Source organism: Nuphar pumila, chromosome 1 (assembly GCF_984573655.1).
Source record: "Nuphar pumila chromosome 1, dmNupPumi1.hap1.1, whole genome shotgun sequence".
Lineage (NCBI taxonomy): Eukaryota > Viridiplantae > Streptophyta > Magnoliopsida > Nymphaeales > Nymphaeaceae > Nuphar > Nuphar pumila.
The window spans coordinates 182,462,614-182,478,554 of record NC_143249.1 but is presented as its reverse complement, the minus strand read 5'-3'; the positions used below and the strand labels follow the sequence as shown (position 1 = coordinate 182,478,554).

Below are 15,941 nucleotides of genomic sequence, written 5' to 3'. Positions count from 1 at the left end.
TGTGATCTATATGCTTTTTTTTACAGGAATCACTTCTTGGAGTATTTGATTTCAATGCATGGATAGATTTTTATAAAGTTTCAAAAATTAACGGCCTATAATTTTCATAATTTTTTGAGGCTCCAAATATCATTTTTTTCATCCAAAATGCATGATCCAATTTCTAGTAAATCAATCATGCTGAACACATCTATGGGATCAGATTTTCAAAAAATCACTGAAAATCCAATATCATGTTTCATTTAGCACCATGCCCATTTTGTAGGTTTTCATTTCTCTCTCTGTATATGTATATGTATATATATATATATATATAGAGAGAGAGAGAGAGAGAGGTCCTATAAAATAAAACAGCTTATTGACTAAGCATAGCAATTTCATACCTTTGAACACAATTTTTGAAAACGTTAAGTATCTGTTGAATCCACATGATTCCAGAGTTTCTCAGCATAAAGCTTCTCCTCTTCCTTTTCTTCTGTGACATTGTCAACTACCTCAACAATTTCTTCCTCTTCATCATCAAAGTCTTCAGCCATCAGATCCTCTTCCCTTGACACTAACACAGTTTCTCCTTTCTCTAACTCAACAATACAAGCTTCTCTCATAGCTTGCATTGTTGCTGGCAGATCATTAAGTCTATACTTCGGTGCAGGCACAACAAATGGCAAAATTATGTCATCTAAATTCAGGTTCTTCCCAGTAGCCTCTTTTGGGATTTGTGGTGGAGGAACAATTAAAACTATACCAAGCTCATAGTTGCAAATGCGAAGCCTCGAACCTAGAACCGAGCTACCAATATTGACTGACACTGCCTTAGGAAATTTGGTCAGAGGACATCCCCAAGCAGCTGCACTAAAATTATGTGAGCCAAAATATATCCAACCAAAGGAGGAGGATGTAGACTTATTCCAGAAGCGTCTCCGGGCTACCTGCAACAGAACACAGTCCTGTAATCACAAAAAAGATCAAAGCATAATGAACCGTGTCAAGCAACTAAAACCCCACATCTTTTCTAGTTAGGAGAGGGCAGGATGTAGGGACATCAAAAGCTTCAACCTCTAAAAGAGTGCCAGTTTTAAATGCATCTATGTATTATTGTATTGCCAGATTTCTGGCTGTACAGCTTTCAGAAAACTATGAAGCACTCCCAACATCAATCGTCCTGAATAGCCAATCTCAAAAAACATCACATATGAATGCAAAGAAAATCACTCGGAAGATATTACCTTAACATGCATTGGATGCCCCACTCTTTCAGTCGGATGGGGAATTGCATCATGAAATATATCTGCAGCTCCTAACCTTTGCCAGGTCTTCTGAAAAATTAATTATAATGAACATATGTAAGCAAATAACCAGGTTACATATCAAAGGAACCAATTTGAAGCTTGTCAAGGAAATATAGTGCCTCTGAGAAGGAAAGAAGGCGGCAGTAGGGCCAAATTCCAGTCAACCCATTTTTCACTCTCTCAATAGTAGGAAAAATTATCTTAATTGATGGACTCCGTGATTCCTGCTCAGCATTCCAGAAACCCCACTGTAAAATACAACCACCAGTTTAGTATACAAGTTTGGACAGAAAAAAAAAAAGGTTCTAAGACATGACAGGAATATGAAAATGCTTGCAAAGTTGTAACCTCTGGGTCTGACTCTTCAGAATCAAGAAACTGGGATGACCTTTTGCCAGCAGCTGTTGCAAATGCAGCTAAAAAATGCGAATTAAGTGATCCAATAGAAGATGCACCTGATTTAAAAAAGAATGAAAAAATAATTACCAGATGGAAATATATACCGCAGTTAATATTAAAATACGGAGTTGACTAGAGATATGTTATCAGGTAGCAGAGCTACTATATGAAACCACCCACTGAACAGTTGGCTAGAAATTAACCAACTTGTATTGGATTTTTGCATACAGGGCAAGCCCATATATTTGGCATGAATTAGACTGCCTAATCTTGCTTAGCAAGAAAAGGCTTGGGCCTTCTCCAGTTCATGTTGATAACTTGATAATATCAAGCTGTTCCGAATCATTAGATTTCTGAATTTTTTTGCTGTACTTAGAATTATTTTGCCAAGTCACTTGGGTTATTAGAAAAGTTATATTACATTGAATCCTTGAAACAGAGAGGATGTATAAAACACTCACCATACACAAAGTCAAGTTCATCTGAGTCAGGCCATCGGTACTTTGTTAACACCTTATCAAGAAAGAGGAGAATGATTACAAAATTAGTCATCAATATGAATAAACCAGTTGAGAAAAATGAAAATTACAAATGATGTATCGTGGTAACTGATAAATTTTTTTAACATAGACCACAGAAAATACAAACATCAGTATTCAAAAACATACAGCGGGATGGTAATTTCAAGTTAAAAAGTATGCAAAAAGTAATACATGGATTGTGTACATATTCTCTCTATGTTATTGACAAATTTTGACTTTGTTTCTTTAGAAAATAACATTAAAAGCATTAATAAATCATAATTATCGTTATTTGTTTCTAAAATTTTTCTTTCTCACTGAGATTTTGGGATTTATAATAAAACATAAGTTTTCAAAGAAATTGCCTTATCGAGATACCACCAAGACCAAAATTGGTGACTAGGATGTCAACTGACAAGTATGTCTTATTAAGAGTGTATTGTAACCGGGTCGGGTTTTCTACTTGTATGTTATGTAATTTGTATTTTACTTTGTGTTTGGGTCTGGATCCAAAATACTTAATCCAACCCAGTTTCTGTTTTATATTTATATATGAATTAGGGCACGACTTCCAAGTTGTTGAAGTCGTCCTTTGCTGCCGCAGCCTTCTCTCTTATTCCTCATCCTTCCTTTCTGTTGATGAATCTGGTGGACCATTCTTACATGGTATCAGAGCGGGCAAAATCTCTGATCGTGGCTTCTGCACAGTGAATCGATTCCAAAAAGGCGTGTCTTGTGAGATCGACTTCTCAGGTGGGTCGCTTCTTCCACTTTCTACTTTTCTGTCTTCTTCCTCTTTCTACTCTTCTATTCCTTCATTAGTCTTCTGTTTTCTTCACTCATTTGAGAGCCTCTTTTCCTTGGACCCTATACATTTCTGGATCATCTGATCGGGCCAGATCTGATCGCCAGATCAGACATTGCGTGCTGCTATCTTCCCTCCTTTTCTTGTATTACGTCTGATTTGGATCAGATTGTCAAATCCAAATGATATCTGAGGTCTGAACCTGTCCAAACGTGTACTCTGCTATCAGATCTGATATCAAATCTGAAAACTACCGTCTGCTGATCTGAATCTCATTTTTTTTATTGCTGTATCTGTTCTGCTCAGATCTGAAACTAAGATCAGATCTGGCGTTCTTCCTTCCAGATCCCCCTTTACTCTTGTCTCAGTCTGATCTGAATTTATTTCAGATCTGACGTTAACCGGTCTTGTGTTCTTCAAGTGTTTGGCAACAGTCAAAAGTTGAACCAGAAAAAGGAAATCTGCAGGTTGCCTACGTTCGGTTTATCCTATATTTTTCTAGTCCCAGCTCTATTTTCATGGATTCTCTTACCTTGCCATCTAGTTTTCTAGGTCAGCTTATTTCCGACAAACTGAATAATGCCAATTATTTGACCTGGAAGAAGCAGATACTGCCTTTTATTAAGAGTCTTGATCTCTATGGACACCTAGATGGAACGATTTCTGCACCACCAGAATTTATCGTGCAGGAAGTTATGGATGATAAAGGGAAGGCTTCTAACAGGTTGATTCGATATCTCGATTTTACAACTTGGAGAAAATGAGATCAAGCTGTTGTAGCCTACATTACCTCTACTCTTTCACAAGAGGTTCTTCTAAGCATTCCAGATGAGTGCTCAGCGATGGAGTTGTGGGAACAATTTGCGAAGACCTATTCACAAATTTCAGAAGCAAGAATTATGCATTTGAAGAGGGAGTTTCAACTTCTAAAGAAAGAGAATGTGATTGTTACAGAGTATATAAACAAAGTGAAGATCATCACAGACCAGTTGGCTATGGTGGGTTGTGTGATTTCTGATAATGATAAAGTTCAACAAGCACTAAACAAGCTTGGATTAGATTATCATATGTTGGTAACATCTCTCCTGTGTCTTCCTTCACTTCCTAACTTTGAGGATCTTCAGGCCAAATTGCTACAATATGAAATTTCCATTAAAGGAGAAGATGTAGGCAACAATTCAGGAAGCCAAGAAGTATTGTTTCCAGGGACATATTCAGGGAGAGGACGTGGACACTTTCGAGGAGGACATGGACAGATAAGAAATAATCAAGGGGGGTGTGGATTGTTGCCCACGCCTAACACACCGTCAGGTCTGTTTTTGGGAAATCAAAATTTCAAAAATGTTCCAACATGTTATTTGTGCAACAAAAAAGGACATATCAAGGCAAATTGTTGGCACAACCCGCAAAACAAAGAGAAAATGAATGTCACAGGGTCGTCAAGCAAGGGAAAAGCTGGAGGAAATAAAAAAAATGAAGACAATGTCAAGAATCTTTTAATATCAGCTTTGTCAGGATTGGATTTCAAACAGGGTGATCAGGGAACTTGGTACATTGATTCTGGAGCTGCAGCCCATGTGACAGGTGATATTGGTAAGATTTTGAAACCTATCTCTTATCATGGAAAGGCAAGTATTAAAACTGGAGATGGAGCTCTCCATCCAATAACTTACACTGGAAATGTGAATATTCCTTTTTCCGATGGTTCCCTAAAATTGTCCAATGTTTTTCATTCTCCTAATATTGTCAAAAATATTATTTCTGTTTCTAAACTAGTTGATGATATTCACTCGTGTCGAATTTACTCCTTCTATCTGTGTCAAGGATCCACTCACGAAGAAGACGCTCGTTGAGGGAGAGCGAAAGGGAAACATGTATGTCCTCAAAGAAACTTCTTCACCTGTTCGTAGGGCTGGATCAAAATCGTCCATTGATCAGTCATTCAAATTGGATTCATCTAAGGATTGTTTGAGTTTGTCTTCGTTTAATAAGTCAAATATTTGGCATCGTCGTTTGGGTCATTGTAGTAACTCTTTTCTTGAGAAACTTGTGTCGAGCGGTTTTATTTCAAAGTCAAGTCCGTATAATAAGATTGATGGTTTCCTTTGTTCTAGTTGTCAACTGTGTAAGAGTCGTGCACTTCCTTTTAATTCAATAAATGAAAGAGCTTCTTTTCCTTTTGAACTTGTTTATTTTGATGTTTGGGGTCCTGCTCCACAACCCCCTTTGTCTGGTAGTCATTATTATGTCACATTCATTGATAGTTATTCCAGATATACTTGGATTTATTTTATCAAATATAAATCTAAAGTGCTTAAATTCTTTCGTTTATTTCATGCTCTTGTTGTCAATCAATTCTCGACAAGTATCCAACATTTTCAGTGTGATGGAGGGGGAGAGTACCTATCAAAGGAATTTACTGAATTTCTCCAAAATAATGGGATAAGGCGTAGAATATCTTGCCCACACACACCGCAACAAAAGGGGGTTGCGGAAAGAAAACATCGTCACATTGTTGAAAGTGCTCTAAGTATGCTGCATGATACTCATATTCCTTTAAGTCTTTGGACAAAAGCTTTCCACTCTGCGGTTTATGTAATAAATCGCTTACCGATGAGATTGTTGAATAATTTGGCTCCTTATTTCGTGTTGTTTGGTACCCAGCCTCAATACAGTCAACTACGAGTGTTTGGATGTGTATTCTATGTTCATATTGACAGTTCTCAACGTAAAAAATTTCAGGATAAAGCTTGTAGATGCAGGTTTGTTGGGTATGCAGATGAATATAAAGGATATCGATGCTATGATCCAGACACTCGACGCATTAAAATCTCACGAAACATTGTATTTGATGAGGACAATGTTCAGGACTTGAACAAAGGAGATAGAGTTACCAAGGAAGAAGACAACTATCAGCTGTGGCTAGCAAATGAATTATTTGATCAGCTAGAGATGGATGACTCTGCTCTATGTCGTACAATGATAGATGAGTGTAAGCCCATGGAAGCCAATGCAGAACCTAGTGGGAACACGTTCACAGATGATCAGGAATCTATTGTGTCTCCCATCGCAGAAGAAACCCTGACATCTGGTACACCTTGTTCAGATGACAGAGTATATGTCAAGAGGAGGCATACTCCCCACATAACTGAGCAGGTCCGACGTTCAGAAAGGATCAAACATCCTATTGAAAGATGGGTAAGCTACGAGAACTTTTCTACAAAAATGCAATTATTTGTTGCACAGGTTGAAAAACAAGAACTCATTGATTTCTCCCAAGCCTCTTTGTCATCGAAATGGGCCGATGCTATGAATGAATAAATGGGAGCCTTGCATGAATGTAGGACCTGGGAAATAGTTACTAGACCTCCGGATAAGAATGTTGTAGGGTCTAAGTGGGTATATAAAATCAAGTACAAACCTGACACATCCATTGAAAGATATAAGGCAAGACTTGTCGCTAAAGGCTTCACACAAGCATATGGAGAAGACTACGACGAGACCTTTAGTCCAGTTGTAAAAATGAAAACCATTCGTCTTGTGTTATCCTTAGCGGTTCAACATGAATGGTCTCTTAGTCAACTTGATGTTAAAAATGCATTCTTGCATGGAGATCTAAAGGAGGAAGTCTACATGGAGCAGCCCCTTGGTTATGCAGAAAATAATCCTGAGACACATGTTTGCAGGTTGCGACGAGCTATTTATGGGCTAAAACAAGCATCTCGTTCATGGTTTGACAGTTTCTCCATCGAAGTACAACGATATGGATTCGTTTGTTCTCAACTTGATCATTCATTGTTCATTTTTCGAGAACACCAGGTCAGCACTTTACTTCTCATATATGTAGATGACATTATTATTACATAAAGTTTTTGTAAACATATAGAGGCTACAAAGACCTTATTGAGTCAAAAGTTCAAGATGAAGGACCTAGGTGTCCTACGATATTTCTTGGGGGTTGAAGTGAATCGACAAAATACTAGCCTCTTGTTGACTCAACACAAGTATGCTTTGGACCTTTTGGAGAAGTCAGGAATGAAGAACTGCAAGCCATTGAATACTCCTAGCGTGTTAAATCATAAACTCAGTGCTCAGGATGGGGAGATCTATGAGGATCCGAAGTACTATCGTCGCTTAGTTGGAATGCTTTAATATCTTACTTTTACGAGACCAGATATTGTGTATGCAGTGAATCAAGTTTCTCAGTTCATGCACGATCCATGTACAGAACACATGAATGCAGTTAAAAGAATTCTTCGGTACTTGAAGGGGACTCTTGGAGATGAGCTTGTCTATCGTCAATCAAAGGCAAAAGGAGAACATAGACAACTAGAAGTGTATGCAGATGCAGATTGGGCAGGAGATCTAGACGATAAAAATTTAGTTTCCAGGTATTGTGTGTACGTTGATGAAAACTTAATAGCATGGAGTAGTCGGAAGCAACGTGTCGTCGCACGCTCCTGCACAGAAGCTGAGTACCGATCCATGGCGTCTGCTACTGTCGAAGTTACATGGTTAAGGCATTTATTAACCGAGATAAGAGAAAAGGTGAAGGTTGTGAATCTATTTTGCGACAATCAAAGTGCCATTCAAATTGCTTTCAATCCTATCCACCATGGTCGAACGAAACACATAGAGATCGATCAACATTTCGTTCGACAGAAGGTAGAGGACAAAGAAGTTATTCCAATTTATGTACCAACAGGAGACCAAGTTGCTGACCTATTTACCAAAGGACTTACGAGTGTGCGATTCTGGTACCTCAAAGGCAAGTTGTCCATGGTACAAGATCATGCACAACTTGAGGGAGGGTATTAAGAGTCTAAGACTATATTGTAACTAGGTCGGGTTTTCTCCTTGTATGTTATGTAATTTGTATTTTACTTTGTGTTTGGGTCTGGATCCAAAATACTTAATCCAACTCAGTTTCTGTTTTATATTTATATATGAATTAGGGCACGAGTTCCAAGTTGTTGAAGTCGTCCTTTGCTGCCGCAGCCTTCTCTCTTATTCCTCATCCTTCCTTTCTGTTGATGAATCTGGTGGACCATTCTTACATGTCTCACATACAGGAAACATACTTCTCATATTTCACGACAGCTAGCAAAATGAACTCACTTACACAAAAGCATAGGGAAAATGGCAAATAAGTAGGGATGTACATGGCTTTGGTTTTTGTTTGAACCTCAGTAGAAATGAATCTGACCTAGTCAGGCCTCGAATTACTGGACTGGTCAGACAGACTTTTTGGGTTAGGAGACTTCACACAAAATCTGCCTGATTAGCCAGTTAGAAATATAGTGACCATATCAGGGTGATATCTCAGAACAGGGACGAAATAAAATTTTGACTGAAATGTATTATAAAGCATATGGCCTAGACAATTTACCTCATGCAAGCGCCAGATCCCTAAACTCCTTTGGATGGATACGAGGAGATAGCATAAGGCAACGACATGCTCATGTTGAATCAAGTTTGAAATTTTAGAAAAATTAGGCCCCTGGATAACAAAAGCAACATAAATAGTTTAATTCACACAATCCAAACCCTATAACAGGAACCAAAACAACCACAGTAAACAAAAAGTTGCATAATCTTGAACACAAAGAAATTAAATGACATGCCTGTGAGACATACAAAACAAGCTTCACTCTGATGTTGCACCCTGATAATGCAGTTGCGAGCACTTCTTGAGGGAAAACATATGCAGAAAAGGAGAAGAGACTAGCATCACACAATGGTGCAACCCACTTTGCCATGCTTCTTTGCAAGAAACCAAGTTGTACATTACCTGCTCCAAAAGAATTTTAGTCAATATAATTTTCCAAGAGAGAGAGAGAGAGAGATAGCTACAAACATGAGAAGCTTGACTATCCAGCAGGTAGACCATAGAAAAGAATACAATTACTTGGAGCATGATAGGGAGTTGCAAACAAGTGAATTCTAGACAACATGCAGAGTATACTATATAACTCTCACAAGAGGTTCCAACTAAGCTGTTTGCTCGAGAGTTGCCAATATAAAGCCTCTCTACTCAGACAATCCCATCAGATGGCTTACCTAAACCAGTAGGATCTTGAGGATATTGTATATTAGGCCCTATATCTAAATGTTAGGTCTGATCAGAAAAGTAAAGCCTTGAGCCAGAGAAGTTTTTGGATCTTTAGACCAATAAAACACAATACATGTGTCACACTTTGTTACATGGATACTGAATTTTACACCATACCATATCTAGGGAAGGCAGTGGACTGGGGGAAAATGGGGCCCTACCTCGCCTCGCCCAGTTTGGACTAGGGATGAAGTACATGAAACGGGGAATGGACCGGGGATAGAAGTTAAAATCAAAACCCGTGCGGGGATGGAGTTACTCTTGCCCCCGCCTTGCCTCGCTCCGATCCCCGTTAAGGAAATTACTATTATACCTTTATACATATTATAAAATCCTATATATATATATATATATATATATATATATTTTCTAACCCTAACATAAAACCGTTTCTCAAATATCTCCTCTTCTTCTTCCTCTAACAAGCCGTGTGACTCCCATTTATCTCCTTTCCTTCCTCTAACAGCGAAAGGTGGAAGGCGGCAGCGGTGGAAATACCGGAGAAATGGGGCCCAGCCTACTGGGGATGGAGGACATGGAACGGGGAATGGACTGGGGATGGAGGTTAAAATCAAAACCCGTGCGGGATGGAGGGCAAAATTTTGATACGGGCGGGGGTAGAGACCTTGTCCTCCGCACCCGCCCAGGTCCAGTGCCATCCCTAACCGTATCCCCTAGTATTTGTAATGAAAAGCTTCAAATGACCATATCCCTACATGTATCGCGTACCCATGTGACATAAGTCACATAAGCACAGAGATAAAACATGGTTCTTAATGAAGAATTACACAAAAATGGCATGTTCCATGTCCTTGTGACATAGATGGTGGTCAATTGCAAGAGTTTGGTTAATCCGAGAATTGAGGTGCAGATAATCATCAAGACAAATGTCAGACATTCCGACTTCCATAAAGGCTTTGTCTTGACCAATCTCCAACCAATTTGTGTTGCAATCAGTACTACAGTTGCCACTTTTAGTTAACACAAGTTATTTGCAAATCCGGCGGTGTACAGAACACAAAGTGGATTTTGAGAAATTATGAGTTGAGGTCCATTTCTTACATGAAAATATCAAGGAACAAAAAATAAAGAACTCATGGCATGGCGTGAAAAGATGAGAACATAAATGGAGTGACACAATCAGCTAGTGAAGAAAACCTTCATGCAAGGCATCATCCTCCAAGGACTCTGCTGGATGATTAATGGTGACACTGACAGCATTATAATCTTCAGGTATATGATGGTTCCTTTGCAAAATCACCTCCAACATGCCATATGCATTTTCTCTGCATTTCTGAAGGATACTAGCAAGGGCTTTCAGTTGTCCACCGTTAGGGTCAATCTTAGCCTGAAAGCGATGGTTTAAGCCTACCACAGAGGCTAGCACAGAACCAACGAAATTTGCACTTCTGGTGGCAGTCTGATGTATAGGTTGCAGGCCCTGGAGGAAACAGATGGTGCTAAGGAGAATAGTAAACATGCATGCATTTAGAATTTAAAAAGCATCAGAAGTTAGAAAAAGGGTGATGGAGCAGAAAATCAAACAATTATAATAGTTCAGCCCATGTCACTTAAACTTCCATGGAAGGGATTCAACATGAAAATCTACTGAGAATCTACAATCATGATGTATTCAGAATGGAATCAGGGATGACACTTTGAGGCTGTACAATCTCATATCTATGTAACCCGGACTCTTCTATCAGGGCACCACACCCACACCCATACAGGTGTGACACTTGGTCATGGCTTCCTTTGTATCAGGTGAAGTCAGCCACACTGAGGTCCATATCTGTCTAAAAGTAGATCCAGTTAACCCTAACCAAGTCCAGTTTTACCTATATTATATATATAAATACATAAATGCATGTGTGTGTGCTGCACATGCACACAAGTTTTTTGAAATTGCCATGTTGCACCCTCCACACCCGCACCTATGTGACATAGGGCCATATGTGTTTTGCATCATCTAGAAATGTGCATAAATGCAACTTACAGTCAAATAGTGCATAAGCACCAGAGGATATGGAGATGGAGGCTCATGTATGCCTGGTATGGATGCTACCAGATGGCCAGAGGCCTTCCTAAAGTCATAGTTGCACAACTCCTTAATCCAATATGCCTGGTCGGGTATATCAACAACAAGAGAGGCGATGAATCCAGCTAGCTGAGCCAAAAAATCTGACTTCAAATCTTCGGATGTTTCTTCACTTTCTCCATGCAAACAGGCAAAAAGAGATGAAAAATCTGGAGAAATTCTACGGGGAAAATCTTGCCACCATACAGTATTTGTCACCTTATTCCACTGCCAATGGCACAGAATTGCTAGTTTAAATAGGAAGAACAGGTAAACAATTATCAGACTCAATATTTAAACCATCATAATGCTGGAAGACGGTCATAACTTATAAATCATGCTAAAATGCTTAGGTCAAATGATAAGAACGGGGAAACAATGAACTATACTATAAAGAAAAATGCTAGTCCAAGTGAGAATGTGGTCATAAATCATAAGAGAGGTTCTATCATATTATTTTCACCAAAAGTATCAAGTAAATGTATAACAGGAACACATAGCCGATTTATGCTGGTGATATCATGGCCTTCACACCATGTATTTGCTAGGAAAAACAGTATATCCAAATTCTAATTACAAATAGCAAATATGAGGTTTTATCTCCAATATCTCTGGCCCTAAAACATGGTAGAAGAGAAAAGTCTGATAATCAAATGATTTGACCATTTAGAGAATTTTTAGCCGCTCTCACCATCCTTTATAGTGTCGGAGAAAAAATATGTTGATCCATCAAAATTCAAATTTCAGCAATCATAACAATCATGACAGTGTACTGACTCTTATCCTCGTTACTAAATTAGGCAAAAGAAAGCAACAACATTTTATTCTAATATGGAACATTAAAGATATGGAAAATATTTTAGTTCAAAAATCAATGGTGGGATGCAATAAGATGCAAAAGTAAACTTCAACAGTGTCAACTTGGATGATGCAGATGATGTTAAAACCTGTTTCGGTACTAAATTTGCAGAGGTAATGACAACACGAACACTCTCCTCCCTTTGTAGAAGAAGCAACTTTGGATGATGGCATGCAACTCCTCTCCTCTTTTTGCCATTAGAAATGGCAATTTCATCTGGAAATGGGGGATACCTGCAAACAGGTAAAGACACTCATCATAAAAACTGTGGGCAGTTAGATGGGTACACAAAGTAATTAATTATCATACTACCAGTCAACTTCAGGTTCATGGTTTCTGATAACCAAGGGTACTAAAAGGAAAAGAAGCAGGGAAAAAAAGAAAGAAACTTACACAACTAGTAAATTTGGATATTCAGTATAAGGTTGTGAGAATCTTTGCTCGTGAGCTGAATTCCAACATCTCTCTGGGTGATGACATGCCACTGTTATGGGTAAATTGTTTGGGACTTTACAAGCAGAAAGAAACCTGGAACAGTTGAAGATAAGCACTTGCTAACTATAGATATACATGAAGACCATTTACTCACAAGGTCAAGGAATATCTTTTCTACTTGGAAATGAAGAGTAAAAAACCATCAAAGAAGAAACACGAGTATAAGACAAGTAAAATCTACAGATCAAAGAAGCAGCACAAAGTGCAAGTCTGTGTGCTGTATCTGACTTGGTTGATGGTTCTACTGCCAAGGAATATGACCTGGTACATGGCCCTGGCTGTGGACAAATATTTGCGCCAATGATCATATTTGTTGCCACCATAATATTTTATCTATAACGTCTGCCAGATTTCCATCAACTAGATGTCGACAATGACATCCTGAACAAAGCCAGATTAGGTTTACTCAAAAACTGCCAATATTTGTCAATCTGGAAAGATCAAACCACAAGCATGAACGATGCTTAAGGAAGTTCATAGCCTTGTCTTCATGTTGGCAGGGTATATTCTCACCTATTTGTATGAAGATATTAAGTTAGGGGTGTCTTGATGTTTTCTATTAGCTGATAATAACAACTATTCAGGATTATATGCAAACAAATGCTAGAGTCCTTACAACTCTTCCATTTTCAACTGAAGGGAAAACAAAAGGCTTTTGTCAAAAGATGCCCAGAATTTGTTATGTAGTTGAGAGCAAAGTGGTTGTTCCAAAACATTTACAAGACAAGCATTGAATATATGTTTCCACAAATGCAATGGAGGAATACAACTTCAGATGGCAACAGTGAATACCTTAAAGGCCTTACAATTAAGAGGAGAAAGACTGACCATACAATGAAATCACAAGATATTGCACTGGAACTTGAAGTTGTACCACTTTCAGGAAGATAGACAAGAAAAATGGCATACCACAAGATGTCACTTGTAAAAGTTGCAACAAATATGCGTGAAAGGCTCTCAACAGGAGACAGCAGCTCTGGAAGGGAAACCAAGACAGGCCGTTCTGTTGAACCAAGGCTCATAAACTCGAGGCGGTTCAAGAAGAGCATCTTTCCATCTGATTCAAGAGCATGTATACCTTTCTTTGATTTTAAGTCTTCAACATTCTCTTTCATCAACCTGCCACGAGGATTAGCAATAGAAGGCATAGGACGAACCAATGGAGTGCAATCTACAGAATTTTTTTCAGCTAGAATCCCACGATGCAGGGTTGTTTTGTGCTGAACATCAGTATCCCTTCCCAACTTCTTTTTACATTTAGGCCCTAAAATATTCCCAACTGTAAATGGATTAATAAGATTACCTCCAGTACCGCCAAAACTGGAAAGACAAAGTTGTTCCTGCTGATTATATTCTCTGAAATAGATTCTAGCATCTTTTTCCAACAGATCATCCGAAGCAGAAATCTCAGATATTTTGCATAATCCCAGAGCACATTCTTTTCTGTTGGTAATAGAGCATTTCTCTTTCAGTTCAATGTCAATGCTAGGAACCTTCCCACACCTTTCCAGATTCCTTAAACAAATATATCCATTTGTGATCTCTTTCTTTGCTGAGGAAAGATTGCACCAGGAGACGTGCTTGACAATTTTATCATTCTCCACTATGCTAAAAGAACGTGTGTCTTTTACCGAATTCTTTCTCGCATCGTCACTCGAGTTTGTGCCACAGGCAATACAGTTAGTTCTGTTCTGGAGATTGTCAAACCTGTTGAACTGATTGCACATACCATCATGAGCTTTAGATGGAAAACTGCCATCAGTCAATGCTTGTATATTCCTTTGCTCAAAATCAACCAATGCAAGGGAGTTCCGGAAATTATTATCGGCATACAGAATGTGGCTCAAATTTTTTCTCACAAATCTGCATTTTTTCAAAAGCAGTAGTGCTCGTAGTATCAGTTCTCCATTAGAATCCATTTCATAGAAGCACCCATGTTTCGGAGAGTATTTTTCATAAGCTTTCATCATGATTAGCAAATTATTTGTGCCCGTGATTCCTCCAGGTATTCCTTCACTAGTGCCAATGATCTTTGATTGACCAGGTAGAGCTGAATTACTGAAGTCCCCATACACTCTTAAACAAGGTGCTTTTCTTCCTCTACTTCTTGACTGCTTGTAACGTTTAGAAGCTTGCACCAATCGTCCACACAAAGAATCGATACTATCCTGAGACGATTCAACACATGAGAACATAGATCGCTGAGATATTACCTTTCTGGGTGATGGCGTCCTTGACAAATACAACTTAGATAGCCTCTCATAGACGGACCGTAGGCATTGCTTTTTCATAGAGTACTGATCACAACGCTTTGGATCCCTTGGCAATTCCTGATTGCTTCTCCATACGATCCCATCCGCAAGAGCAATCCGGTCGACAACGAATCCGACGCGACTGGAACTGCCACCACAGACAAGAGACACCGCATCGCCAACTGATAACTGCTGAACAATGGCACGTCCTTTAAGCTTACGGCCATTCACATAAACGCCGTTCAGAGAACGCTTACAACCCTTCAGTTCTGGGAAAGCGTCTCCTTGATCTAATCCTTCCCTCTCTTTCTCAGTCTCCAATTCAGAAGAAGAACAACGGCCTCCGTCGATTATAAAAGCCTTGCGCTTGCGACCGTCAAATAAAACCTGGCAATGTCGCCGGCTAACACGGCGATCCCTGAAGTAAAAATCGCACCACCTCTTCCCCCTACCGAAGGTGTACGCCCTACCGGCATTCAAACAAACGGAATTGTAAGAGAATCCGGTCGACGACGAGATCATCGGAGAACCCGTAGCCCTCAAGTGCAAACATTCAGGCTGCCGATGACAAGGAACCCTGCATTTTTTACAAGGAAGAACCAACGGATCATCCTGTGGCCGCTTCCCGGCGGATTCCTCCTCGGCCATGATTGCAGGTTAAAATCGCAAGATAACAATTTACAAACCAAAATCAATCAAAGAATCGTGTATGAATAAGGGTTAATGGATGGATGGTCGAAAACGAAGGGAACGTGACCTGAATGAGAAAAATAATCTAATAGAATCGATAGTTTGCAGAGTAGATCAACAGAAAGGTTGAACAGAGACGACTCTTTGAATGGGTACACACAAAGACAAAGAGGATGAATCAAACTAGGGCAAATTTCAAAGCCACAAAACTCAAGCCGTCCCTCCCGCCAGATCCCCTCCCTCTCCCGCCTTCGGTTTGTTCGCTCCTGCCTTTTATAAGGGAGCCCAAGACTTTTTTTTTACCCAAAAAGTAAGGATTTCCCAGGACCGGTTCAGATCGAAAGATTTCCGTCTCCAATAACCGATTTCTTTACCGGGTCGGATCTGGGACGGACACATCTAAGTCTGTACCTGAATCCAATTACGAGGTGCTATGGTACTG

At 39.3% G+C, this 15,941-nt stretch overlaps 1 protein-coding gene across 1 annotated transcript; it reads right to left on the bottom strand.

Annotated features, from left to right (window-relative positions):
* Positions 1-393: 393 nt before the first annotated feature.
* On the bottom strand, positions 394-15,457 carry LOC149851591 (forkhead-associated domain-containing protein / FHA domain-containing protein). The gene is made up of 12 exons (XM_090008838.1): positions 13,467-15,457; positions 12,456-12,590; positions 12,151-12,295; positions 11,123-11,431; positions 10,291-10,567; positions 8,639-8,796; positions 8,404-8,514; positions 2,150-2,201; positions 1,638-1,744; positions 1,409-1,537; positions 1,227-1,316; positions 394-929 (listed from the first exon to the last, which is right to left on the bottom strand). The coding sequence occupies exons 1-12, from the start codon at positions 15,455-15,457 to the stop codon at positions 408-410; spliced, it is 4,026 nt and encodes a 1,341-aa protein (XP_089864964.1). The 3' UTR covers positions 394-407.
* Between the last annotated feature and the right edge of the window lie 484 nt (positions 15,458-15,941).

Coding starts and splice junctions, on each gene's coding strand:
- LOC149851591 (XM_090008838.1), bottom strand. CDS start 15,457: ATGGCCGAGGAGGAATCCGCCGGGAAGCGGCCACAGGATGATCCGTTG. Junction 12,591..13,466: donor TTTACAAGTGACATCTTGTG/GTATGCCATTTT, acceptor CAACTGTTCCAG/GTTTCTTTCTGCTTGTAAAG. Junction 1,317..1,408: donor GCCTTCTTTCCTTCTCAGAG/GCACTATATTTC, acceptor TTAATTTTTCAG/AAGACCTGGCAAAGGTTAGG.